This window comes from Agelaius phoeniceus, chromosome 24 (genome assembly GCF_051311805.1).
Source record: "Agelaius phoeniceus isolate bAgePho1 chromosome 24, bAgePho1.hap1, whole genome shotgun sequence".
Taxonomy (NCBI): domain Eukaryota; kingdom Metazoa; phylum Chordata; class Aves; order Passeriformes; family Icteridae; genus Agelaius; species Agelaius phoeniceus.
The window spans coordinates 7,025,931-7,053,582 of NC_135288.1; the positions used below are offsets into that span (position 1 = coordinate 7,025,931).

Here is a 27,652-nt window from a genome sequence, read left to right on the forward strand (position 1 = left end):
ACTTCTTGAGATAGTAGCAGCTAAAATTATGTTAGAAGACCTGCAATCTTAAAGCTGCAGGGAGCAGATTCTGGGCATCACCCCAGTGTCATGTTTACTCTAGAACTTGTGTATTTACTTTCCCTTTACCAAGAAGATGCACGCACACAACTCCTCTTTAATCTGATTCTCTTGGGGTGATTACTGCCAAGCCTTCAACTCCTGGTCCCATAAGTTTATTAACAACAACACAAGGCACCCACCCTGCCCCCAGGATTGCTCACCCACTGGCATCGTGCGTGTCTCACGGTCTGTGTCTGTATCTCTGCAGAGATTCACCAGTAAGCAGGATGTGATTCGGCATTACAACATGCACAAGAAGCGCGATAACTCCCTGCAGCACGGCTTCATGCGCTTCAGCCCCCTGGACGACTGCAGCGTGTACTACCACGGCTGCCACCTGAACGGGAAGAGCACCCACTACCACTGCATGCAGGTGAGTGCCCCTCATGCAGGCACCGAGCACGGGAGCCGCGGCTCAGCCGCCTCCTCGAGGGTCCTGGCCACCCCCTGTCACACAGCACGGGGCTGTCCTGACCACCCCTGTCACACAGCACGGGGCTGTCCTGACCACCCCTGTCACACAGCACGGGGCTGTCCTGACCACCCCCTGTCACACAGCACGGGGCTGTCCTAAGGCACAGGGGGACATGGGGAGCCCGTCTTGCTGGCTTCTGATTCAGGAGCCTCGCTGATGAGTCCATGCCCTGTCCTCACTGCACTGGTCATGACGAGCGCTGGGAATGGCAAAGGGAAGCCCCATTCTCAGTTTTTAGAAGCCTTGTCCATGCAGTGAGGCAAAGCAGGTCTCAAGGTTTTCTCAAAGTCTTGGGTTTATTGAAGCAAGTCCCGTTCTCTGAGACTCAGGAACTTCTTTAATGCCAATGCACTGTCTCTACTCAAATCTGATCTGTCCCTCCCTTGAAACCAGACTTTCTTGTGGCACATCTGCCCTTTAGCACTGGGTTAATTTCCTCCATAATCAATTTCTAAAGTAATTAAACCTTAATGTCACATATCTGCACTTAACACCCCTGGTTCTCCATGTCCTTTGCCAGTGGCATTCATGTGTGGTGTAGGCTGAGAGCTGTGTTCCAGGGGCAGCCAAGCCTCAGCAGCAGTGGAGCCAGAGCTGGAGCTGCTGCACAGATGGAACTGTGATACCTTCACTGTTTTAGACATGAACACACCACATTGTTTGGGTCTTAACCTGATCATTCCTCAGGTTCGATGCTTTGACGTGTACTTGTTTTAGTAGAATTGTGGCCTAAACCATTGCCCTGAAAAAGTGCAGTTGCAAGCAGAGTGATCAGCCAACCCTTGGTGACAGATTTTCTGGTCTGAAAAGTCAGGCTCACTTCCTGACCTGTCCCAGCAGTTTAAGACCCCAGTTAAAGTCACAAGGCCTTAATCACATGCTTAAATGCTTTGCTAGGATAGACTTCAGCATATGTTTAACTTGAAGCTTTCTGAAGTCAATGGGGCTTAAGCACATACTTAAATGTTAGGCATGCACTCAACTTCTGTCCTGAATAGGGACTGGTTGAAGCATGTGCTTGCAGCATGTGATAAATTGGGAATTTCATGTGTCTTTCTCCTGAGGACTTTTTCTTAGCACTTCCATAATATTGATTATTTCGTTTCTTCAGTTGAGCAGGGTGGGATTTGCTTGATTTCTTTTTTTTAGAGTACAAGGAGTGTTTCACAGCCTTAAGGCACTCCGAGTTCAAATAGAGACCCTCGCTTACACAGCTATATATGGCTAATTCCATCCTGTGCCCACTGTCTTCCAGTAAAGTCATGCCCATGTAAGCAGTGCCTTACAGGAAAGGTGTCAGAATATAAACTCCCAATTAAAGAAAATACCGCTTAAATGGCAGAATTTGTGCCATCCATCACATGGGGTTTTTTTCTTTATGTCCATAATTGGTGTGGATAAAATTCAGTTAGTTGTTTATATAAACTGACTTTTTTTAGGCTTTCGCACCAAGAGCTGCATTGCAAATTATTCCTAAGGACGCTTTTGTTTAATTCTTTTTTTTAATGCCATGCAGGGCCTGTCTTTTTTCAAGGTGTCAGTGTGGAGAGAGAGAGGCTCTTTTTATATTGGAAATAGCTGGAGATCCTTTTTATTTTTTTCTCCGGGTATTTGTCATGGGTTTTGTTATTGCCTGTTTGAATCAACCTGGGCTGAACTAAGGGGTGGTGTTTTCCTTCTCTTCATTTCTGAGATGGTGCAGGCATTGGCACATGTTGTGCTAGAAGAAAAGAAAAAAAATCCTCCCTCAGCAGGGCTGAGGACGTTTTCAGATTCCAGTGGGTTTTTACTCAATATGGCAAAGTTGCCCCGCTTTACCCAGAGGAAAGCAGGTTTTCAGCATTCCGTCCTCATCACAGCATTCTCATGCACTGCACAAGTTTAAAATTATTGAAGTGGGAGTCTTGAACAGTGACAGGGAAAAAAAATCACCAGTTTGCTAAAATCAGCTGAACATGGGGTTTAAGATTTGCTAGAATGAAACCGTTTATTACAAGATCAAAAGAGTGGTTGGCCTCATGTTGCACCAGCATGCCTTACCTCCCAGAAGGACTAAAGAAGTAAATAACTTTTTCCCACTCAATTTTGTATTCCCCAAATAGATGAAATCCTACTTTGTTCTGTGTCACTCCAAGATAACAAAAAGCAACAGCATCTGTTAGTGTTCTGTTCTCTTTAAGAGCAGAACCCTACTAACTGCTTCCCCAAGCAGGCATGCTTATCTGGAGCTGGTATTTTATCCCTCCAGTCCTCCCTTTTTTTCTTACTGGTTCATGCCCAGAGAGTTGGTTTGTGTTTGGTTTTTTTTTTCACAACTGCTCTATGCTCTATCAGTCTTTAGATTGCGAATTAAAGTGATGACTTAATACCCCTAGGAGAAGCACACAAATGGAACTATTAAATGATCGTGTGCTACCCATGTATTTATTGCTGCTGGTAATAATGTCAGGCTGTTAAACCGCTGTGCTGATGACTCCTCTTTGGGCCCGGGGTAGGTGGGTTGTAACAAGGTCTATACAAGCACCTCTGATGTGATGACCCATGAGAACTTTCACAAGAAGAACACGCAGCTCATCAACGACGGGTTCCAGCGGTTCCGTGCCACGGAGGACTGTGGCACTGTGGAATGCCAGTTCTACGGGCAGAAAACCACTCACTTCCACTGCAGGTGAGACAGCAGGGAAGGGGAGGAGGCCTGCCTCAGAGCTCTGAGTTCTGTTTGCCTCCTTCTGCCAAGTCATAATTTCCCAAGTATGCACAGGGACTTGATTTGCCCTGCTGTGACCTTCTCAGTATTGCTTCTGGGAGAACTCATATACCAGAGTAGATGTGAATTCCAGGATTGTGCCACAGACCACTCTGAAGGCAGGAGTATGATCTGAGGAGAGGATACCCACTAGAAAACAGAACCTAGAATAATTTGGGAAAGAGATCACAGTGCTCTTCAGAGTGCAAGCGTGGGTCATTCATACACTGCTAATGGCACTTTCATGGTAGGGTTCTCTCCAGCCAGCTCATCCCTTTTGGGGCCAGACTTAGCCTTCTGTACACAACTGCTCTTCTACTGATTTTTTGGGTTTTCAGGAAGAGTAGGAAAGGACAGTTTGTACCTTAGTCCCCTTTACCTGCTGTTTTGTTGGAACTTTTAGTGGAGGGTGCCTGTATTCCCATGTTCCTGTGGCAGTTCCACAGAGTGGAGTGAGCTTCCCAGCTCTCCCACACTGCAGCAAATCTGCTGGCCTGGGTGTCCCAGATTAAGCCATAGACAGCTCCTCAGCCCCTCTGCAGCTGGGGCAGTTGTCTCATTACAGCCCCAGTCCTTGTCCTAGAGGGAGGTGGGAGACAGCAGCTCTGCCATCACGGCCAACCACCCCTCTCCTCAATGCCCTTGCAGGAGACCTGGGTGTACATTCACCTTCAAGAACAAGTGTGACATTGAGAAGCACAAGAGCTACCACATCAAAGATGATGCCTATGCCAAGGATGGCTTCAAGAAGTTCTACAAGTACGAGGAATGCAAGTATGAGGGCTGTGTCTACAGCAAGGCCACCAACCACTTCCACTGCATAAGGGCAGGCTGTGGTTTCACCTTCACCTCCACCAGCCAGATGACTTCCCATAAACGCAAACACGAGCGCCGGCACATCCGGAGCTCAGGAGTGCTGGGCCTGCCTGCCTCACTCCTGGGCTCCAAGGAAAATGAGCAAGAGGAGTCCAGTAACGATGACCTTATTGACTTCTCTGCCATGAGCTCCAAGAACTCCAGCCTGAGTGCCTCCCCGACCAGTCAGCAGTCTTCCGTTTCTCTCATCGTCCCAGCTGCACCCTCCTCTGCGGCTGAGCTTGCTTCCTCACAGGCCGCCAAGTCTGCCAACAGCATGACACCAGCCACAAAGATCTCTGGCCTGCTTTCCCAGGCTCTTCCTAGCAATATACCCTTGGCCCTGGCACTCTCCAACTCAGCACTTCCTGGAACAGCTGGATCCTTCTTCCCCATCATCCCCAGTCGGGTCTCTACACCACTCCCTGCCAGCTCGGCTAATCTGATGACTGCTGGTTCTTCTGGCACCAATCCAGCATCATCTGCTCCAACAGATTCCTCATCCCAGGCAGTTTCAGGATCTGGTGAGCCAGTGGCTACTTCTTCGCCTGCTCCAGCAGCCTCTATAATGGAAAGGATCTCTGCTAGTAAGGGATTAATCTCTCCTATGATGGCCAGGCTGGCAGCAGCTGCACTCAAGCCCTCTGTGGCACTTGAAGCAGGTGAGTTACCTCATCAGGTGTGATGGTGGTGGAGGCAGAGCAGTGCCTGGTGATTTGGAGGAGAGTGAATGAGAAGCCACCCAGTTGTCCATGGGAGTGCAGTTGGGAAGGGGGTAGAAAAAGAAAATAAATGGGAGAATGAATTTAGTTGTGTCTAATTAACCCTTGAGGAAGGCAGTCTTGCCAAGGTTTCCTGTGGAGCCTGGCTATGCCCACATGGCCGGAAGAGAGGCGAGAAACATTTCTGCCCATGAAGAGGGTAAGCTCTTACCAGAGCTGAAGAGTGTTGCCATGTGTAATTTGCTGTAGGCTGAAAAGAGAGAGGCACTCTATTGAAAACAGAAATTAAGAAAAAGTACCTTAGCCAGTACTTGCAGGCTCTACTGAGACTGTATCAAGCTTTATCTAGGCCCAGTACTGATGATCGTGTAGCCCCTGGCCAGTTGTTTCCTGCTCTGTGTTCAGGGCTGTTCTGTGCTTCAGCTGTGTTGTCCCAGCTGTGGGTTTGGGGATAGTGTAGGTGGAGCCCACAAACGGGACCTCCTTTCTGGTCAGTTCCTGCGAGCCGTGCTCCCCTCTCCCCGCGCTGCCGGAGCGGTGAGGGATGGGCAGGGGCATCCCTGGGGCAGCCCGGAGCCGAGGCCGGTCGCAGCTCGGTCCCAGCGCTGGCAGATGGCCGAGGGGCTCCCAGGAGGGCACGGGCAGGGGCCGTGCAGGGCAGGCTGAGCCTGGCGGCCCCCGCGGCGCTGGGCTGAGCCCGGCCCGGCCCTGGCAGCGCTGCTGACGGCCCCGGCTTCGCAGGAGGAACGGGGGAGTAGAAGGAAGTGATCTGATTAAAGAGGGAGGGGAACCTTCGCATACTTTTAAAATTATTGTTTGAAAAATTGTTTCCTAAAGCAGAGAAAGGTCATTGAGGGAACTATTTTCCTTTATTTTTTAATAAAATGCCACTTGCTGTCTGAGAAGCAGCTCGCCGTCAGCTGTACTGCCGGAGGGTAAATTAATATTTTAGTCACTTGGGGATTGTGGAAAAAAGCTCTGCAGACATGTTTCTGTCAGCAACTTTTCTTCCCTCCTTTTTTCTTTGCTGGTTTTCCTAATTTTTTTTTGCTCCAGTTTGTTCTCTTTCGTCCCTCCCCCCTACCTTCCCTCCTTTTTTTTTTTTCCCTCTCCTCCTTTAATTTGAATTCTTCCTTCACGGGCTCGGCACTAAACCTGCTCCCGAAAAAGGAGCATTCCCGGTTTCTGCGAGGGCGGTGGGTGGCAGGAGGTCGCGCAGTCCGAGCCGGTGCCGTCGCTGTCACCTTGGATCGTCCCGGCGGGGCAGATGCTCCTGCTGGGCAGGCGCACTGTCGGGCCAGCGCTGTCGCTACGGCAACGCCGGGGCTGGGGACGAGCAAGGGGGCTTGACTAGCAGTCGAAAGCTGCCACATTGCCTCAGCATTAACAGAGTCTTTAATAAACGCTTAAGAGGCAGCCCCGCAAATTAGTTATGACAGTTTGTGCAGAGAATGAGGTCTCCCCCACGCTCCTTCCGCCCTTCTCCTTTAAAGGGCCCGTAGCCTGGGCAACTTTGACATAATTTTGCAATAATTATCACTTGAAGAATTTCCACGCTGGAGTGGACGTCAGAACCCATCATGTCAACTTGGCAATAAACGCTGACCAGCAATCCCAGTACTTCCCTCCCCCCCCCCCACTTTTTCTTTGCTTTTTCAACTTAGGCACTGATGCCAATGATTTAACTTAAATTATTTTCTGTCGTAACCTCATTTTAGACCTATGTTTTTAATTTATTTTTTTGCACTTACTTTCACTGTATTTCTTGAGCAGGTAATGGACAACCAGCACCTCCCGGACGGTTCAATCCAGTCCAGGTGAAGCAGGAACCTGCGGAGGCCATGGGACCGACATCTGCCACCAGCCAGGACCCCTTGCAGGAGCACAGCTTGGACCTGAGTGTCAAGGACCACGGGTGAGAGAAGTGGGCAGGCAGGAACACTCAGCACTTCCCACATCAGGCTTTGGGAAGTTTCCGTACCTGTAAATCGAGAGGACACAGCATGTTGGTGAAAGGCAGCTTCACAGTGGTTGAGTTGAACACCCCAAAACTGGAGGCAGGCAGGCTCGCTCTGCTCCCCATTCTCCAGGTGGTTTTTTGTGCTCACAGGCTGACTCTTCAACAGGAGCTTCACTTCTTCTGCTCCCTTCTGAAAATCGAAGCACTGGCAAAGCTGTTTTCACTGCCACACCTCAGCACACTCTTAGCAGCAGCATTTCACTGCTGTAGTCTGTTGAATCAGGGCTAAGGGAAGCACATTCCAGAGAATCTGGACACACAAAACAGCTGGGTGTCAGGCTCACTCTGCTCTGGGTCTGGCGTGGGCTGCCCTACAGTTATGGTGATGGTTGTGCAGGTGTGAACACACCTATCTCAAAGCATGTGTCCCACTTGCCCAGCATCTCTGCTGAGAACAGGAGTGTTTGGGGATTGTGCTGTGTGGAAAAAGAGCAGAGGAACTGATCCTGGGGATAAGTGAGCTCCACTTTGACCTTTGTATCCATTCCTGTCCATACCTTATATAAACAAGCCTCCCTTTGGGAGTCCAGTACTTGGAGCCAACTGCAGAGATCCTAAGGCTGCCATTCAGAACAGGATTGTGCCTTGCCTTCCTTATGGCCCAGGGGATCCCTGTCCCTGGCAGCATGAGCCTTTGTCAACATCCCCCCTGCTTTTGTGGTATTTTTGTGATAGTTCTGAAAATTCTAATGGGATGAAGGGCTAAAACCTGGGGGAGGTAATGAGTTAACAAATGAAGTGTGATGGAGTAGACACCAGGGGAAGAGGTCCAGGCCATTTAGTAGTTGAAAGATTAAATTCTGCAGACCTGAGACCCTCTTTCTGTCCCTCTTGGCTATCACAAGTAGGCGAGTTTGGCCTGCCCAAGGGAGGGTTGGCATCATTCTTTTCCCTTGGATGTAGTAGGTGAGGAGTGAGGCAGCCTGAAGGGAGAAGGATTAATCTCAGCGCTCACAGTCCCTGTGCACATCTTAACTAAACCCTGTTGGTTTGTGTGTTTCAGTAATGAATCAAATGGCCACACAGTCTCAGCAAATTCATCTCTTTTATCCTCGCTTATGAATAAGGTAAGAGCCATCCATCAAACGCCTTTCATTCCCCCCACCAAGAGAAATTAAAGCTGCGATAGCGGGGAAGGGGGGGGGAAGAGATGCGTTTGTTTTTTAATGTTTTGCCTCTAATAAGATGAGTTTGTACCATTTAAATTTTGAGACCATTTTTCATCGGGTATAATTTCAGAGCCACTGCTTACGAATTAATTTAATGAACTGGCTGAAGAAATATATTGCCGCCTCTGACACCTTTTTTTTCCCCATCCTTTCTAGACAGAGGAGAGCTCCAAAAGCTTTTTTCTTTTCTTTTCTTTTCTTTTCTTTTCTTTTCTTTTCTTTTCTTTTCTTTTCTTTTCTTTTCTTTTCTTGTGAGGGGGGGTTTAGTTTTTTGGTTTGGTTTGGGTTGGGTTTGTTTTTTTGTTTGTTTTTGTTTTGAGAACCTGGCAACTTCTCTCTCACTTCCCTTTTATAGTTATTAATTTTGTTTATTTACTTAAAATAAAATAGTTTTGTTTATTTACTCTCCCTCCTTCATTTGGGGAGGGAGAGAATAATCTATTTTTATGAAAGAGAAGAAAAAATTAGAAGTTTTGAACCAAAATCATCAATTTCTGTCTTTCTGGTGTGAGTAATGGTGTCTAACAGAGTCCCCTTTACTGTGTCCTAGAATATTTATTTTAGATGATGCACAGTTTCTTTTTCCTTACTTTTTTGTTAAATTATACATCATCTCAAATGTATATTTCTCTTTCACATGATAAATTCTACTGTACCAAGATTAATTTTATGGCTGTATACAACTGCTCTAGAGATCAGGGCACCCTTTGAGCCATGCTTTAATATTCTGCTATGTGATAGGTTTTATAGGCATTACTATTGCCATCCCCTTGGCTCTGGGTGTTACATGCATCAAGGCCATATAACCCTCAAGAGAGGGCAAAGTGACTTTGCCTGGTAATCTCCCACCTCCTTTCTTTCTTATCACTGTTTTTCTCTGTGTTGTTTAATTTCTGCATTTATCCTTATGTCACTTTTCTCCTCCATTGGCTTTCTGTTACACTGGGGTTTCGATTTTCCCTTTTAAACTTAATTTCTTATTTGTTTCTTTGTATTGTCCCTTTAGTATTTCCAAATATGCAGGTCTTTCTTTAGTGAGCAAATGTGTTTAGTAGCTCTGCTCTCTGGGGTCATGAGTCATTCTGAAGGTCCCAGATCAGGGAAATTCTCTTTCAATGGGGACTTCACTTGAAAATCTCCAGGATAATATGTGATAAAAGTAAATGTTTAGAAAAAAGCATTTCTTTGTGTGCAGTCTGACATAAGGTTCTTAAAGTTGTGCAAAGCAAATGTAGCACAGGTGTAAACTAGGAGTCAGGTTAAAGGACTGGGATTAACCAATGAGATAAACCAGCAAAGAGTAGAACCCACTGTGTGTGGGATTGATGGAACCAATTCCAAGACTAAAGATGGCAGAATCAAGCTTAGTTTGCTCAGGAAGACATCACCCTTGCTTTTTCCTGTGGCTGCACACAATTTCTGTCCATGGGGGAATCCTTCATTGTTTTTCCAGGAAAAAGAACAGGAAAAAAACTTTACAGAAATGGAATTACCAGTGGAAACACACGACCTGAATTTCTGACTCCAGCCAATAAAGAGTTGCAGTCTCCACACAGCAGCAGGGGCTTTACCTTCAGGGGGCATTAAGAGAGCCTCAAATAACCAGGATTCCTGAAGCCTATTGCAGTTTATTTAGGGGGTTGTCAGGCTTAATTAACTGATATTTATAAAGGGCTTTGAGACCCTCAAGTGGGTGGAGTTTCCAGTGCAAGTATTGGGCCCAATCTTGCATTTTATTCAGGCTGTGAAATTCACTGTTGTTACTGGAGGTAATTGAGAGCACAACAGAGAAAGAAAGAGTCTGGGAAATCATGCATTTATTCTGAAAGAAAATTTTCCCTCTGGGCAGGCTTGAGTAACTTCATTTTTCTATCCTGCACATTTTACACTGGGACCTCTAAACCTTCTCTGTGTAGATTCTATTTGAAGCCTTTCACACAGTGCAGATTGTGAGACCAAGTCCTGCTTCATGGAGGATGTGTCTGTTCAGCACAGAAAAGTGACACGATTTTATTATTGAAGTTAGTAAGAATTTTCCAGGAACTTGAGACAGAATTTTTCCCCAGCTGAATGAGATTTTCATCCTTCTACCCCTCACACATACCTAGCAGTCACTTTAAAGGAGACATCCTTGTGGCTGGGATAAGATGACTGAATAAACTAGAGTTTACCAGTTCTACCACCAGCAATTTGTAGGAGCTGCACAGGGCTATTACTGGTGAAGCCCACACACCTTTTCCATAGTCAGATTGGGGATGTCTCTCTTCACCTCAGTTTCCTCGTGGATAAAATAGACATGATGCTTCATTACTTTAACGAGATCCATGAATAAATATTCAATAGGCACCTCAGTGCTTCACGATGGGTGGGTGGAAGAGGCAGAAGAGTGAGGTGTTACTGACTTCTGCTGATGCAGTTGAAGCAGCCTGCACTGACTTTTTGTCATCTTTTTCAATCTTTGAAGAACACTGCTCTCTGTGGGACAGTCCTGAGGGTGGCTGTGTCTGTGTGCTGGGCTTGATGCAGTGTCTGTGTTCTTGTTCCAGATGTCCAAGACCAGTGCCAGCCTTGGCAACCTGCTGAACATTAAGACAGAAGGCGAAGGCAGCCAGGCTGGGGCTGGGGAGCCAAACCAGTACCTGGGCAAGGCAGTGAAGGCTCTTGTCCAGGAGAAGCTCTCTGAGCCATGGAAGATGTACCTGCGCCGGTAAGGAGAGCATGGAACTGGGAGCAGGGGAAAGGGGAAAGTGCTTCCTGTGCAGTGTCTGACTCACTGGCTCACCCTGAACACAGAGTTCTGTTCAATTTAAGGGCCTAATTCTGTCAGACACTGATCACCTGGAGCACATTCAGCCCTTGGTTGTACCTGCCTGCACCGGGTGTTAATGTCTGATAAGAAATACCTGTCCACATAGAATTATTTTGCAAAGGGGTGTTGAGAACCAGATACAAGCACAGATCTTCATGTAGTTCTGTTGTCCTGGACTTCACCTTAGGCTCCTCCTTATGCCCCTGCAGTGCAAGCCCAGGGGACCCAGTGTAGCTGTGCCCTTAGCACTGCACCTGTGTGAGACCATGGCCACTCACTGCACACAGGCCATTGGTGCCTTGACATGCTTCCTGGGGCATTGCAACTGAAACTAAACAAGTTTGGGGGATGTAGAGGCATGGGAATAAGGAAAAGAGTATGGGAGCTGGAATGATTTCTGCTGCTTTTATTGTAGGAAGGGAGACTCAAAAAGAAAATGGAGCAGATACAAAGCTCACCCACATAGAGACACATGCACATACACGCCCAGACAGACACGTGCTTTGAGGGCACACAGATACACCCAGGCAGACACATAGGTTTGTGCTCTGACACAGAGAGTCACCTACAAATGCCAGTGCACACTTTGTAAATCAAAGGCTTTAATGGGGAGCACTAGAAAATCTTCCAGTCCATCAGCCCCTGGCTGGTGTGAGGTCCTTCCTGGCAGTCCATTTGCAATTTGTCTGGTCTGGTTGTAATAGTGTCAGGCAGTGTGGCTATTTTCTTGTCTCTTACCACCTAGAAAGTTTCAGTGTCACAGCCTTTTCCATGGTATGCTGCCTGAATTCCACTTCTTGTAGTTTCCTTGCAGCTCTTTACATCCCCTTGAACCACAGCAGATCATCCCTCTCTGCAGCTGGAGTTCAGCCCCTTCAGACAGTCCCAAACTTTCAGCATTCCATTTAACCAGGCTTACTTGCCTCCTTTAATCTGACTCTGGGTTAGTCCCTTGTGCCTGCGGGTCCTGTTGCTTTCCTGTTGTTCCCTGGATGCTGCAGAATTGCCCCCCTCCCGACAGAACAAGCCTCCTGCCCCCAAACAGGCAGCTCAGAATCTGTTTGTATCTACACAGAATAATGTCCAGTACCATGGTTATCATCCTCTGTGACACAGAATTGCTTTTAAAGTTGGTTAGTGAGTCCCTGATGTATAAAACATCCCCACACCCAGGTGTGTTTGTTGTGTGTTTCCAAACATGATTCTCCTGTTCTGAACGTTCCCCCTTGTCTTGCTAAACCTCTCTGTGCTCTTTTCCTCCTCTTGCACTAGTATTGCCACCTCCTCCCAGTTTAGTACCTTGGTGGATTTCATAAACACACTGTTTACTCCTAGATTACTAATTAAGATGTTAAATAAACTCAGACTAACCCAAGTCCTCCTCTCAGCACTCACACAATGCCTCCTCCTCCCAGCTCAGTGTGGTGCTGGTTGTCATCAGCCTTTGTTTATGGTCCCTCAGCCAGTTTCAAGCCATGAGGTGGCATTACATCCAGGCCAATTGGAATTAATTCTAAGCATATGCAAGACTGAATCAAATGCTTTACTAAAATCCAAATATATTGCATCCCTTCATCCACTAATTTTGTAATTCTATCAAAAAAAGCAATTAAATTTGTCTGGCAAGATTTATTCTTTATAATCCTGATGCTGTTTATTGCTCATGGTTCCTTTATCCTCTAGATGTTTAATGATTTTCTCCTCCCTCTTAATATTTGTTCCATTACTTTACTGGAAGGAGAAGTTAAGGCCAGAGGTATGATAATTGCCAAAGATGACTTGTCTTTTCTTTTTCCCCTCAAAGAACCAGTGCCTTGACTGTTTCATTTCTTTTTTTTTTTTCCACTTCTGTAGTACCTTCCACTTCTCTATGGCTTAAAAACCAGCAAATGGTAATGTAATCAGTTTGGGAGTTAATTTCCATTGCACTTCAGGACATACATCATCCAGACTGACTGATTTGTATTTTTCGAATGAGTCCCTTTATCTGCTCTCCTAGAAGGTCTTCTTCACTACATCCCAAATTCTCTGCTTTGTCTTTAGTCTTCTCATCCAAAGCAAATTTTATAATGCAGCCATTTTTGATTCATCACCTCCCTTTCTGTGGGAGGCCTTCTTTCTAGGCTCAACACTTCTTGTCTCTGATGAAACAGCCCCTTTGGTGTGCAATAACATGGTTTCTTCTCTCTTACCCCACAATTACTTTCCTTCCTCTTCTCCCTGCAAGCCATAACTGACAGCACATGTTGTATATCCACAGACCTTCCTTCTCCAGTACAAGTTTTTTCTCTTTCCTTTACCCTCCCTTTGGTGAGAGGTCCCTCCTGGGACCCTACAGGCTGCTGTTTGTTTCTTGCTTTCCTGCTCATCAGAGCAACTGTAGTTTGTTGTACCTTAATTATGCAAGATTCCCTTGTTAAGTTTCAAATCCTTCCTGCCAGTGTTTCTTACTTGTTTTCTTGATTCCCTGTGATTCTGGAGTTTCCTGAAATCACAGGTATCTGTGCTGCACTTATGAAGTCCAGAGAATCTCAGCAGTGGGTGAGCAGTGACACCACCCTGAGCTGGTTTTGCCCTCTTGGCCATTTGCTCCAAGAGAGCACGAGACATGTCTTGGATAACATGGTGGGGTTTGCTCTGGGGTTTGCATGGCAGAGTTGTTGTTCTGTACATCAGGGATGGTGCTGTGCAGTATTTCTGCAGTCCAGGCTGTAATTGCTGCTTAGAGGATGCTTCATCTCTCCCACCTGAGAGATACCCTCCTATCCAGGGGTGGGTTCTGGATCTAGAATTACTGTTGTTGTGGGAATGCTAATAGAGTTGTAAAATACAGAAATAATGTCTGCTCCAACTCCACTTCTCTCCTGGGGCCTTCCCTGAGATGTCTGCTTGTCTGTTTTGGGCAGGTTTGGCACCAAGGATTTCTGTGATGCCCAGTGTGACTTCCTGCATAAGGTGCATTTCCACTGTGTGGTGGAGGAGTGTGGAGCCCTCTTCAGCACCCTGGATGGAGCCATCAAGCACGCCAAGTGAGTGGGAGAGCAGGAGGCAGGGACAGCTCTGCAGTGCACACTGCAGGACCTCCCCAGGTTCCTTTTAAGGCAATGGAATGCCCAAGTAAAGAATGAGTAAGGCTTCCATGAGCGTGGCCATTCACTCGCCTGAGTCTGCAGGGGTTGTAGGGAAGGAGATGTTGCAAATTTGAACACAGATCTGCTGGCATGGTTGGTCTCTCCTGTTGGGTGCTTCCCTGTGAGCAGGAAATGTCTGGCTTCTCCCAGCAGCCCTGGGAAGCTGCCCCACAGCTGTTCTCAGTGACTGCAGCGATTCTGGGGGTTCTCTAATTTTAACAGGGTTTGGCACCTATCTCCACCCATCCTAATGATTTCCCTTCTCTTCATAGATGATTTAGGATGGCCCTAAATCTTACTTCAAAGTCTGCAGAGCCCCTTTTAGGATTTATCCACACCAATTTGTTTACAGGCTCCTGCCACATTCTTGTTGGTGTTTAATTAAATTACATGAAATGGTCAAGAATTTACGTCTGAATTGGTATCGTGTTTTGCAGTTTTCACTTCCGAACTGAAGGTGGAACTGTGAAAAGCAACTCTGAGTCTCCCTTCTCAACTGCTACTGAGAATAAGGCTTCACTGGCCCCTTCATCACCATCTGCTGCTTCTGCCACCATGGCCAGTGCTCCTGCCCTTGACGTGCCCACTCCAAATCCAGCTGCTATGCCCTCTGCTCCCACACTACTTGCTTGGAAACAGCTGGCTTCAACCATACCCCAGATGCCTCAGATCCCAGCATCAGTGCCTAACCTGGCAGCTTCACCCTTGGCAACGACTTCCCTGGAGAATGCCAAGCCTCAGGTCAAACCTGGATTTCTTCAGTTCCAGGAGAAGTAAGTTTCAGCTACCATTTGCCTCCTTCTATCCTCCCCAGCCAACCTTTCCTCAGAGCTGCAATAGCACACTTCTGCTCACCCACTGAGAAACCTGCCCAGAAACTACTCTGGGCTTGACTTCACAGAAAAATTATTTCTGTGAAGTCTAGGAAATACTTTAAGATTTTTGGGTGCATCTGAGAACAATTTTAGGCATGAATTTAGAAGATAAATAAACTTGGTGATCTATTTATCACTGATCCCTGTTTTGTCCCTTGTGAGAGCTGTGCAGAATTAGAGGTATCTTTGCGGTATGTTTGACAATAAAGGGTTATTGGGCCAAAATTTCATGCACTGAGTTGGGGGTGGAAGGTACCAAACCCATTAGCTGATGAGAGGGGCTGTGCTGGTCCTGTCAGATCAGGGGAAGCCCTGGCATCCTGCAGTGGCCACACTCAAGAGTTGTGTTTCCTTTGAACTTTAAATTGGAGAAGTGGCCCTCAAAGACTACAGAACCCACTGTGCACTGCTGTGTTCTAATACTCCTAAGCAGGAAAGTGCAGTAGTTGGGTGGAATTGTAGTAGTGTTGCCAGCCTCAATTTCCCTGAAGAGGAAGGTGACTATGGGAAATCTGTGGGCCATGTTTGGAACAGAGGCTTCAGCTGGGCTCCCCTTGAATTAAACCTTGGCAAAGAAACAAATGTGTGAAATGAGTGAAGGTGATGATTGGGTTTTGGATGTATTCCAGTGATCCCTGCTTGGCAACAGACTGCAAGTACGCCAACAAATTCCACTTCCACTGTCTCTTTGGGAACTGCAAGTATGTGTGCAAAACCTCTGGCAAAGCAGAATCCCACTGCCTGGACCACATCAACCCCAACAATAATCTGGTGAATGTGCGAGACCAGTTTGCTTACTACTCCCTGCAGTGTCTCTGTCCAAACCAGGTAAGAGCCATTGCAGAGTAGTGTCCTGGCAGGACTGGGGAGGAGGAGGTGAAGGATCAAGTAGACTGACTCTCCAGCAGGAAGTGAGGCTGTGTGTGGCTTTCTTGGCATTACTACAGAACCATGGAAGTCATAATTACGTGGTCTGGAAAAACATTTGGGTTTTATCAAATGGGAAATCATGATGCTTTTGTGTATTTTTGACTTGGGTGAAGTGGACAAGGGAATGAGAATAATCTGAGAGGCACAAGATGAAATAGAATAAAGATCTGTGATGAATCCAGGGAAAGCCATGAGTAAGCTTTGAGGTATCTCAACAGAGAGTAGTGTATTACAGAGTACACGACAGGACTCGAAAGAGAACAAGGTGCATGGCAGGTTGTGGAAGATAAAATGGGATCTGGAGTATCAGTGCAGGCCCCTCTGACACATCAGAAGGGACACCATTAGCAGCAGGCAGTTGGGAGTGCATTTGTTTTAGAGCTGCCTAAAGCACTGTGCCTGTGTGCTCCCTCCAGCACTGTGAATTCCGCATGCGAGGGCATTACCACTGTCTGCGTCCCGGCTGCTTCTTCGTGACTAACATCACCACCAAGCTGCCCTGGCACGTGAAAAAGCACGAGAAGGCAGAGAGAAGGGCAGCCAACGGCTTCAAGTATTTTACCAAGCGGGAGGAATGTGGCAGACTAGGTGAGTTTGGCTCCGTTTCTCATGTGGTGTGTCCCATGTCCAGGCCAAGAATGCCGTAAGTTAGAACCTGCACGTTATGCTTAAGAGGTATTTGGTCATTAAAATCACTAAACAAGAAAGGCAACAAAACAGAAAGCAGTTCCTGGTCTGTCTGGTTGAAGCATGTTTTCACAAATAGACTCAAGCTAAATGAATAGAGACTGTACTATACAGAATTGTATATACGGATTTGTCTGGACATAAAGCTTCCTCTTTTTTCTTCTTTTTTATCTAATTGTCAAAGCCTTTTTATGTGTGTGTGTTTGTTTGTTTTTTATACTTTATAGTCTTTTGGACCTGCTGCTTGTGTTGGGTGAAATTTAAGGACGCTCTTAGGAGGATTTTTTTTCCTTAACCAGTGCTAGTGCAGCATATTGAAAGTCAAATGGCTCATGATCAGAGAGAGAGATGGACAAGAACATGTAATAAGCTACTCTCTTCTCTCCAAACCCATTCTGCACAGCCCCTGTGAGCAGCAGGGCAGCCCCCCAGAGCAGGGCCTGAGGAAACACATGAATGTGGCACAGGCTCAGACTGGGGCTGGCTCACTTGCCACAACAATCAGCAGCACTGCAGCAGTTATTAAAACCAAGTGCCTCCAGTGTAAAGCTGGTACAAACAAAAATAGAATGGATTCCCAGGGAGGTACCTGGAGCTGAAATCCAGGACTCTGAATGGGAATTCCTAAAGACAACTCTATCCTGAACTGCCTGGGATTCACTTAAACCTTCTCATTGTCACAGACCAAATCTTCCCTATCACTCCTGGTTGGAACAAAGGCTGGAACCAAACAAGGTTCAGAATAACACCTCTGGGTGTTCCTTCCCACTGCAGGAAAACAGCCACAGTAGCCAGAGCAAAACTTTTCAGCTTTAAATGTATCAGGAATTTGTACCCAGATGGAAGTTTGTTTGTGGTAACCAGGGTAATAGGTGTCAACACACGACAGCCAGTGCCTACCCAGGTCCTGTTTACACATGGCAGCAGATCGAGCAGTTGCCGTTATTTACTCACCTTTGGTGTTTCAGGTGATAGCAGGGCTAGACAAAGCAGGACAGTGCTACCTGTCCCCAGCCCACAGGGCTGCCCTGGCAACAGGCGAGCCCTCACCTGCCCTCTGTGACAGCATTCCAGTCCTGCAGCACTGCTTGTTCCCAGCCCCAGAGCACAGGGATGGGTGGGTGGGTGGGGAAAGGGTGACCTAAACAAGCACTGCAGATGAAACAGTGGCTGCCAGCTCCACATGAGCTGGGTGAGCCATGAGCTGTTTGGCAGCGAGGCGGCCGCAGCCTCTGCACGTGTCAGCAGCGTTTGGTTTGGGAGGGATGGGGTACATGGGGTACATGCATCCAGCAGTGTGTGCATTTGTGGGCTGGCCCTGCTGTGCAGTGGCCACACATTTAGCCAGCACCCTGCATTTGCCTGCATAGATAGAGGTGGCTTGGTGGGATGGTGAAGCTGTGTATGGTTTTACCAACATGTGGACTCATTTCTGCATGTGTACATCCCTGGGGTTTATGTTGTGCATTTATAGATAGCAGGTGCAGAAAGCACTGGCCTGTTTTAAGGGCTGTGAATGTTTCTGAAGAAACATGATAGATGTTTTCAGTGTATGTTTCTGTGTGTATAATTATGTAAGTGTGTGTGACTGGGGAGAGAGAGGTGAAACATATATAAGTGAAGGTGGATGGCTGTAGATAGATAAGTAAAAAAGTGAGCCTGTCTGTAGGTCTCTACCTCTGTGCATTTGGCCAAGGGAGGATGGGATCCTGCTCACTGATGTAGCTGTGTTTGAACTATGACAAGCCTCTGTTTATCAGCTATACAGTGTGGCTGTTTGGGATTGTCCCTTCATGGTTTGTGCTCGCCTGGCATGCGTGGCTGTGGCCACGAGGAGCAGAACGTGTGAGGTGCTCTATGCCAGAGCCCATAGGAATTGCTTGTTGTTCAGTAGCTGCCCCTATTACACAACAGCTTTGGAGTGGCAATAAACACTTCTGGCTCATTCCTGTCTAACCAGAACACACACACTGTCCAGAGCTAGAGTTGATAGGAGACTGCTTTTCTGAGAGCACAGTTAGAGGGGGGGAAAAAAAGAACTTTTCACTTCTAATCTAATTATGAGCATGTATTTTGATTGCAGCTTCTGTGATACAGCTACATGTCCTGGTTTTGTTCTTGTTGTAAAAGAAAAGGCACTAGCTAAGACTGAAGAGCATTAGGCACTACCAGATGTAATGGCAATGTTCCTTCCTTTATAATGGCACAAAGAGGGATGGGACTAGGCTGAGGTCTTAGATCTCTGTACACTGTAATCCTCTCTTGCAGTTGTTCAGCAGGCAGTAGATTGTGAGTTTGGTTTTTTTCATTCAAGACTGTTCCTGAATAACCCATGACCACTGATAATGTTCTTTCCAATCATCTTCCTGCTGGTGCTGCTCCCTCTCAGAACCTTCATGTGCAACATAAACGTGGGTTCTGTGTCTGCAGGTTGCAAATACAACCAGGTGAACAGCCACTTCCACTGCATCCGAGAGGGCTGCCAGTTCTCCTTCCTGCTCAAGCACCAAATGACATCCCATGCCAGGAAGCACATGAGGAGGATGCTGGGGAAGAACTTTGATCGTGTTCCTACTCAGGTAATGCCTTGTTGTTGAAGCTGTAGGTGCACAGGCAGTGTTGGCCCCTTTGGCTGCAGAGCTGATGCAGTGCCAAGGACACTTGTGCCCAGGCTCTGAGGGATGTGTGTCTGCACTGGGGGATGCTACAGGGCAGAGGGAGTACACCCAAGGTAGCTTTACCTGGCTGAACTTACACAAGATGAGTAAAGATGATGAAGCATTGATTGCAAAGCATTGCTTAGTGCAAACAGTTTTTCCTTGTGAATTTTGTAGAAAAATATTGAGAAGGATAACACTAAAATACTCATACTTACAACTTGCATTCTCTCCCAGCTCATTCAATATATACAATTGGCTTATTAAAATTAACATGCTTAGGATGTAGAGGAATTGAATGTGCTGGTTAAAGCAGATATTTCCTGTTACGTATAAAGAATTTACCTAGGATGGAAGAAAAACCAATCTTGACATTTCTCTTCCCTTATTGATGTGGATTTAGTTGGGGCATTCCCTCTCCTCTCTCAGGAAGCAGCAGAGTGATGCAATTGCTGCTTTACTGAGACAGAGAGGAGCTGGCAGATTAGGTCTGGAATGGAAGAGTTTCAGCTGCAGCACTGAGCTGCTGCTCCAAAGGACAGCATCCCTGCCACCTCTCACTTGTTCTTATTCTTTAGTTGTTTCATCTGCTATTGACTTGGTAGATGAAACAAGCTGTCTTTATTTAAATGCCTGTGGCTGATCTGACCCTAAGAACATCATCTGGTATATGGAAATCAAAAGAGACCATCTGTAGAAGCAAGATGAGAACCCTCTTTCATTCCACAACATGGGAATAAGAGATCCCTGTTAGTTATTAACTACTGTCAATAAGTGAACTGTTCAAGTTCAGTGCTGTTGGATTTAATGAGTTCACAGATGCTAAGGAACTGGTGTTGCTGTTGTGGCAGCTTTTGGTCTCTAATAAAAAGTTTAGGAACTTAGAAGATTTAACAAAAAATTTGTCTTCACTACTCTTCTAGCACATGGTGAGTCTAACCCTAGGAATTGTAGTGCACACTGGGCAGAAGATGCTGTGTTTAACCTCCATCTTTCAGGGGCTCAGCACTGAGCTCAGGCATGGTTCCAGCATCTGACTGCAGCAGGACCCACAGGGTGAGGGGGCAATGCCAACATTAACACCTCCTCTTTGGGAACACATCAGAATCCACACACCAGGATGCTGGTGCCAAGATTAACACCCCCAGCTCCCGAGTGCAGCACAATTCACATACCAGGGTGCATGTGCCAGGTTTAATGCTCCTGGCCCCAGTGCCACGGGTTCCACTCACAAGCACGTGCCAGCTGTCCCCCATGAGCTGTGGCAGAGGGAGATAAACGTGCAGACAGATGGTTTTGGGCCTGGTATCTCGCTTTTGGTGTGAAAGTCCCCGTCTCGTTTTCCTGCTGCAGGTTATTGGCCACACTCCAAGAAATGAAAATCTCCCCCAGGTTGGCAGCATGGCACCCAGCCCAGCCTCATCAGGAACCCCAGCTTCCTTTCAGGGACCCCCAAGCATGATGGACACTGAAACAGAAGAGTACATGGATTACACTGGCTGTAGCCCTGGGGGCATCTCCTCTGAATCTTCCAACATGGACCGCAGCTGCTCCAGCACTCCAGTGGGCAATGAAAGTACATCAGCAGGTAAGGGAGAAGGGTGTGTGTGAAATGGATCCTCAGTTGCCTGCTCTCCTGGGAGATAAACTCATACAAAGAGGCCAAGGGACAGTTGCACCTTAAAGTACACACTGTGCCAACTTCAGTAGTGCCTCACACTAACCCAGCTCTCTCCAGCACCTGAGAGAAGAGGTCCATCAAAATATACACCTCAAGCATCCAGGAACTTAGCAGCATACCTTTTTCCTCCCATTAAGAGAGGTTTTTATCCTGGGTCTTGGAGTTGGGTATGTTTTAATAGTTGACTTAAAAAAAAAAAAGAAAAAAATAATAGAAAAAATAATAGAAAAAAAGAGCTGTGGGCCCCTTCTGTACTTGGAATTTTCTTTGGTACCTCTTTGTATTTCCTCAAGCAGCATCCAAAGTCAGGCACTTTATTGTACTGGTGAAGTACAGCAGCAGATGGACATACACAGGGGATAAAACCTGTCACATCTTCAGAAAGCAACATCTAAAAGCAGCTCACTGAGCTCCCTTCCTCACCCAAAAACTCTTGTTCCACTTGGTGCAGTTACACAGAGCAGTCCCCCTTCATCCCCTCTTTTGGAAAGTAAATTCCTGCCCTGTTTGCCAGGATCATGCAGAGCCATCTCCCCCTGCCCTGCATTACAGGGTCAACTCTTCAGGAGTCAGATACCTGGTAGGAATTCTGCCATCATAAAGTGATGACCAGGGGTCTCTCAGCTGTACCTTCCCAGGGTTTAGTGGGATATTCTGCACAGGCTGCCTCAGTTTGCTTTAATTCCATACACATTTTCCTAGTTTTCTTTCTCCCCCACAGTTAAAGGGCACCACAGCAGTCAGGTTGCAGGAGCACTGCTGGGTCATGGCCCTGGCCCCACGACATTGTGGCACCTCCAGAGGGTTCTGGTGGGGCACTGGTTCCTGGCACACTCCTCTGTGCCAGCAGTGGCCCAAGTGCTAGGAAATGCCCCCCACTGCTCTCCAGGTAGGGAGCAGCACCACCTGCCCCAAGTGCCAGAGCACCCTTACAGCTGGGAACTGAAGCAGGCAGCAGCCCTATAGATGAACAAGGACCAGAATGACCAAATGAGTCCAGAATTCCTGCCTGAAAGCCTGTGTCTCTTCTCCCATACCATAAAGCCACCTCACCTCCTGCAGAGACAACTCTCCTCTTCCTGGTGCTGTCAATTCCTCACCTTCTGTTTCTTCTCTGTTGCAGTTCTGTTTCATACATTTGTGAATGTATTTTCCATTTTCATCATATTGCTTCTGCTCTTGGGTTCTCATTTCATTTCTTTTGTTTCTTGTTTTGTTGGTTTTTTTGGGTTTTTTTGTTCGGTTTTGTTTTGTTTTATTGTTTTTTCTTTTCTTTTCTTTTCTTTTTTTTTTTTTTCCTTTTTTTTCTGCTTTTTTTTTTTTCTCTCCACATTCTCCAGGCTGCCTGGTTCCTTCTACGGCTACTGCTGCTGCCGATGATGCAACCCACACTGCACCACAACCTCCACCACCATCTCTGCCTCCATCTTTCTCACAAGCCCTGCTTAGGTCTCCCCTCCCCACCCTCCCCTATCTCTTCTCTCCATCTTGTCTCTCGTACTCCCTGCTCAGTGCCACTCTGGGAGCCAGCAGAGGCATTGTCATGCCTGCCGCCAGCACCGCTGGGTTCTCGCCCATCATTGCCACTCCAACTCCAGTAAAAAGTGACGTTCCCTTAGTGCAGGATGCAGCAGGTAACACTTCTTTGCTTTCTCTCCATGTCCTGTGCCCAGCTCTGTCCCCACTCACCCTGCCCATGGTTTTGCTCTGCACCTTTGGGTGGGTAGAGCAGCAAAGGTCACTCTGTGCCTTGGCAAATGTTACCCCAGGGCCCATCCATGCCTGCTCCTTTTCCTTGCTGACACAGTAACCACAGCCAAGGGGAAACAAACCACAGCAAATCCTTCATAGACATTTGGATGAATAACTGAGAGCAATTGCCACCAATTCCTAACTATGAGAAAAACCTAACAAAACCCACAGTTAACGTGCATTTTCAAGTGTCTTGGTAACCTCAAAGTGGCCACAGAGCAAACTTCTGCTCATGTGGGATTAATGGGACTTGGACTTCCTGGTTAGACCTTCCAGGCCACCCAAGCCAGTGCCTGCCATAGTGTGCTGCACAGGTGAATGTCTGATGAGGTACCCAGGTCCTGTGTTTCAATTGATCTTGCACACTTCATATGAAGCCACAAAGCTCAGGGGTGCCTTCCCAGGATGAGGAGTGAAGCACGGGCAGTGTCACATGATGACATCATCAGACAGGTTGAGCTGTTTCTCACACTTGTTATTTATCAAGGCTTTAATCAGTTGCAGAAAATACAGATAGATTTCAGTTTTAGGCTGCCATGATTCCCATGTGTGACTAAGATCAGAGATGTCTCAGGCTGGGTATTCTCATTCCATCTGGGAATGGCTTTTAGGGTGTGTCTCATTTTTGGCTTCTTTTCTCAACTCCTAGCTCTTTTCTAGTTAATTAAGGACATCTTTGTGCTTAAAGTTCACACTTATGAGGCTTCTGGCAGCCTTCAAATGTCCCAGTCATTCTTCCTGCCAGCCTCAGTAATGTGTAAATCCAAGGTCAAAGGTTGGGAGTATGGCTGGAGGACCAACTTCACAGGTTTCCAACTCCATAGGTTTTTCTCAAGAGACTTGGCAGGAGAAGGATCCCTGCCTTGTCCAGATGAGTGTGTGCCAATTAACAAAATTCACAAGAAACTCTATCTTTGCTTCTTTTTTAACTGAACTGCATGCAGCCTGAAACATTTTTAACCTTGTGCTGTGCTTCCTCTAATCAAATATTTTTAAGTGTCTTTTGTCTTTACCTTGGTATAGTTTGGTGAATGCTGACATTATTGGTGGTTAAAGAAAGAAGCTTATGGAAAACATTGAGATTTGGTGAGGATCACACCCATTGAGGCTTGTAACCTTTCACAGGGTGCAGGGACTGAACTTTGGCAAAAGAAGAGAGTGCAGGTGTCATCTCTCTTCATTATGCCCTTACTCCAAAACTTTACCTGGATGAGAAAACCGAATTGGTTTTCAACTAAAGTTTTAAGCACATCCGTTTGAACTATTTTAAAAGCTGTGTAAATACAGAGTTTTAAACAGGTAAAATTTAAATTCTATTTATTTCCCATCCAGAGTCTTTTCTTTAAGATGGGTTATCCCATATTCCCATCCAAAGACAGACAATATGAGCGTTAATTAAGTATTGCTAAGGAACTTGATGGTTTGGCTGTAATTTTATTAAACAGAATTAATCTGGACAGCAGCGACTTGTCTAGGCACCACTGCACTTACATGAGTTGGCTGGAAGTGGAGAACTGGATTTTCAATACCAGATGTTTAGGGGGGAGCAGAGAGCAAATTGGTCACAGATTCTGTAGTTAAGAGCCTGCCAATTTCAAATCTCCAGTGACAGAAAGTTATTCTTTCACTGGTAGCTGGTTAAATCAGCCTTAGCGTGCAGTTCCCACCGTGTCACTCAGGTGGTCTCACCATGGATGCCCTGAGCTGGCGTCCTGAGTCTGAGCACAAGAGCCAGTCACAAATGGTGTAGAAAAACCTTTTGTTCTTTGCTTATCCCACAAACTGTACGGCCCAGCCACGTGGGAGAGGAGGTTCCTGCCACTGCTCCATTGGGAGTGTGGGAGTTTCCCTTCAGTGGTCACCACCTTCTCCTGAAGGGTGTCACTGAGGAGTTGGCACCTCTAACACCTGTGCACCTGCCAGAAAGGAAGTAATGCTACACATTGACTGTCCCTTCAGCCTCCCAGACCAGGATGGAAACTGCTCTGGGTTCTTGGGCCCCATGCCCTGTGTGTCACAAATTGGGCCTCTTTTAAAAAGATGGCAGTTTCAGCAGGGAGAGAGTAAAAAAAAAAAAAAAGTATGTGTTGGTTGCAGGCTATAATTTCTAATTACACTCACAGTTCTGCACCTGGTGAGAAATTCTTGCCTCCAACCTTGTCTGTGCTGCATGTTGATACTGGAGATTGTGGGTTGATTCTGGAAACAGCAAGCAGAGAAGAAGAAAGTTAGTAGATAGATTGAGGTCACGTCTTTGATGTCAGTGTGATCCTGGGGGACATGAGCACTAGCCAGTTATGCTGGCCCTGTGAATCAAAGTGGAAGATAGATGAGGGATCTTTATTTATACTAGGGGCATAGTGGAATTTTTGAGACCCAAGGGAATGTTGCAGAGCTGGTATTTTCTCTCAGAGTCCACTGGCTAGTGATGATGAGAATTAGCCCCATTGAACATCTGTCCATCTGTCTTTCTAAGTGCACTCATTGTAATATGTAGGCTCATTACAGTGAGGGATGTTGCAGTCTCCTGGCCAAAGTCCATCCTGTTTCTATAAATTTCCACAGCCCCCCCGCTGCAGTTTTAATCACGCATGGGATCTTCCTTCACTTCCTGCCTGTCCTTGGCAATTGTAGTGTATTACAAGAGCCTGGGTAGGGGAAAACAGTGCACACGTACAAGCTTTTAGCACACTGCAGCTCTTTTTACCACCCCAGTGAACTACAGTAACACACCTCAGTCCTTGGACTGGAACAAGCTAGCTCCTCCCTGTTCTGATTTGAGAAAAAAAGGGACTAGAGATTAGGTTAAGCAGCAAGAGAAACTGTGAAAGTAGCAAACCAGAGAAGCAACTGTTAACATTTGTACAAGATCAGGTTTGCCAGAGCAGCAATCAGAGACAAGGCAGGATATGCTGAAAATTGAGGAAGTGATGTCCAGCAGGCATCAGCGAGCCCACAGTGCTGGAGCTGGGGCTCGCTGAGAGCTCGAGGGACGAGCTGGGGTGGGAACAGTTGCAGCTTTGTGTCTTGGCAAACACAGAGCTTGCCAGGACGGCTGGGAGATGGAGAGACCTGGCTGTCAGCAACACCGCCCTGCGCTTTCTCTCCTCAGGGAACACCATCACTATGCCAACTGCCTCGGGGGCCAAAAAGCGTTTCTGGATTATTGAGGACATGTCCCCATTTGGCAAGCGCCGCAAGACCGCGTCCTCACGCAAGATGCTGGATGAAGGGATGATGCTGGAGGGATTTCGGCGCTATGACCTCTACGAGGACTGCAAGGACTCCAGCTGCCAGTTCTCTCTCAAGGTTACCCACTACCACTGCACACGGGAGAACTGTGGCTACAAGTTCTGCGGCCGTACCCATATGTATAAGCATGCCCAGCACCACGACCGTGTTGACAACCTAGTATTGGATGATTTCAAACGCTTCAAGTCTTCACTGAGTTGTAACTTCCCAGACTGTCAGTTCTCTGGCAATAGCACACACTTCCACTGTCTGCGCTGCGGCTTCCGCTGCACTGACAGCACCAAGGTGACGGCGCACCGCAAGCACCACGGCAAGCAGGACGTCATCAGCGCCGCCGGCTTCTGCCAGTTCAGCTCCAGCGTGGACTGCGAGGTGCCTGACTGCAAGTACAAACTCAAATGCTCCCACTTCCACTGCACCTACCCCGGCTGCAAGCACACGGTGGTGGGGATGTCTCAGATGGACTCTCACAAGCGCAAACACGAGAAGCAGGAGCGAGGGGAGCTGCCTGCCATCTCTCCCGGCCCCGAGGGCCTCGCCCACTCCACTCTTGAGTACGATATCCAGAACTCTTCCATCAACCTGGACAGCTCGCTCAACCTCAGCACTGACAACAACAGCTCCCTCTTCTTCCTGCAGAACGCAGCTGGCGTGGGCCTCAATGACTCCCTGGACCTCAGCAAGAAGCAGGCAGAGGCCACCGAGGGCCCGTCCCCAAGCAGAGCCGGGGCCGCGCCCCCGGAGAGGAGCGCAGGGGCACCGGGCTCCGGGGACGTGGAGGACGAGGACGACTCTTCCCAGGAGGATGAAGAGGACGATGAGGAGGAGATGAATGAAGAGGAGGAGGATGATGAAGAGGAGGACGACGATGATGATGATGAGGAGGATGAGGAGGAGGAAGACCTGAACACAGATTCTGAAGAATCGCTGCCGGACCCTGAAGGCCTGGCTGCTAAAGAAGATGGAGAGCCAGAGGAGGGTGCTTCTTCCACAGACCATGGCGATGCTTCCAGGCCTCAGGGCGAGCCAGCCCTCACTCCAGCCCCAGCTCCTGCCCCCGCTCCAGCTCCGGCTGCTGCCTCAGCCTCCACCGTTGCTCCAGAAGCTTCTCCTTAATCCTAGAGACAGCAACGGCAGTGGTTTGGTTTTTCTCTTACACAGATTTACTAAGAGGACCCCGTATAAGGCAAGAACAAAGATGGGGATGGCAAATGAAAAACGAACTCCGTGCCACAGATGAGAGAGAGGAAGGAAGGAAACCCCTGCTCCTCCCCAGGCCCCAGAAGAGATCAGTTGGCAGCAGGACTGGTGCTGCATCACTCCATTCTACAGATCCTGGAACAAGGGGGCAGGATGCAGCAAAAAAATACCCTTTATATGGACACGAACCCTGAGGGTACCCACTACTTTTCCTTGCTCCCTGCACGGTGCGTGGGGCCTGTGCCCATCTGGGGACCCTTTTTTATGGGTGGGGCTCTATCCCCCCAATTTTCTTTCTGGGTTTTATTTTTCCATGTTTTCAGTTGTACGATAATAATAATAATCTCCACTTCTTGGAGGGGGGTGGGTGGGAACAAGAGGTAATGAATTTTAGAAATATATATTTGTGTGTGTGTCTCTCTATATAATGTACACACACACACACATATATAAAATTAAAGGAATTGGTGTCACAAAGACAAGTAGCTCAGCTTTTGCCAGTGGGAAGGAGGGGGTGAGGAGTGTGCTCTCTCTCTCTCTCTCTCTCTCCACCCTTCCCCCTTCTTTCTCCAGCATTAAATGGCATCAG

At 47.3% G+C, this 27,652-nt stretch overlaps 1 protein-coding gene across 1 annotated transcript in view; it reads left to right on the forward strand.

The window, feature by feature from the left end:
* CASZ1 (castor zinc finger 1) overlaps nt 1-27,381 on the forward strand; it is an 84,657-nt gene extending 57,276 nt beyond the window's left edge. The window contains exons 6-18 of the mRNA XM_077190308.1: nt 311-475; nt 3,073-3,245; nt 3,972-4,840; nt 6,674-6,815; nt 7,924-7,987; nt 10,636-10,796; nt 13,805-13,927; nt 14,467-14,802; nt 15,534-15,732; nt 16,251-16,422; nt 18,952-19,100; nt 20,532-20,766; nt 25,724-27,381. Coding sequence (XP_077046423.1) covers nt 311-475; nt 3,073-3,245; nt 3,972-4,840; nt 6,674-6,815; nt 7,924-7,987; nt 10,636-10,796; nt 13,805-13,927; nt 14,467-14,802; nt 15,534-15,732; nt 16,251-16,422; nt 18,952-19,100; nt 20,532-20,766; nt 25,724-26,979 — 4,044 coding nt within the window. The 3' untranslated portion in view covers nt 26,980-27,381. The remainder of the gene's footprint in view (nt 1-310; nt 476-3,072; nt 3,246-3,971; nt 4,841-6,673; nt 6,816-7,923; nt 7,988-10,635; nt 10,797-13,804; nt 13,928-14,466; nt 14,803-15,533; nt 15,733-16,250; nt 16,423-18,951; nt 19,101-20,531; nt 20,767-25,723) is intronic.
* The last annotated feature ends 271 nt before the right edge of the window (nt 27,382-27,652 follow it).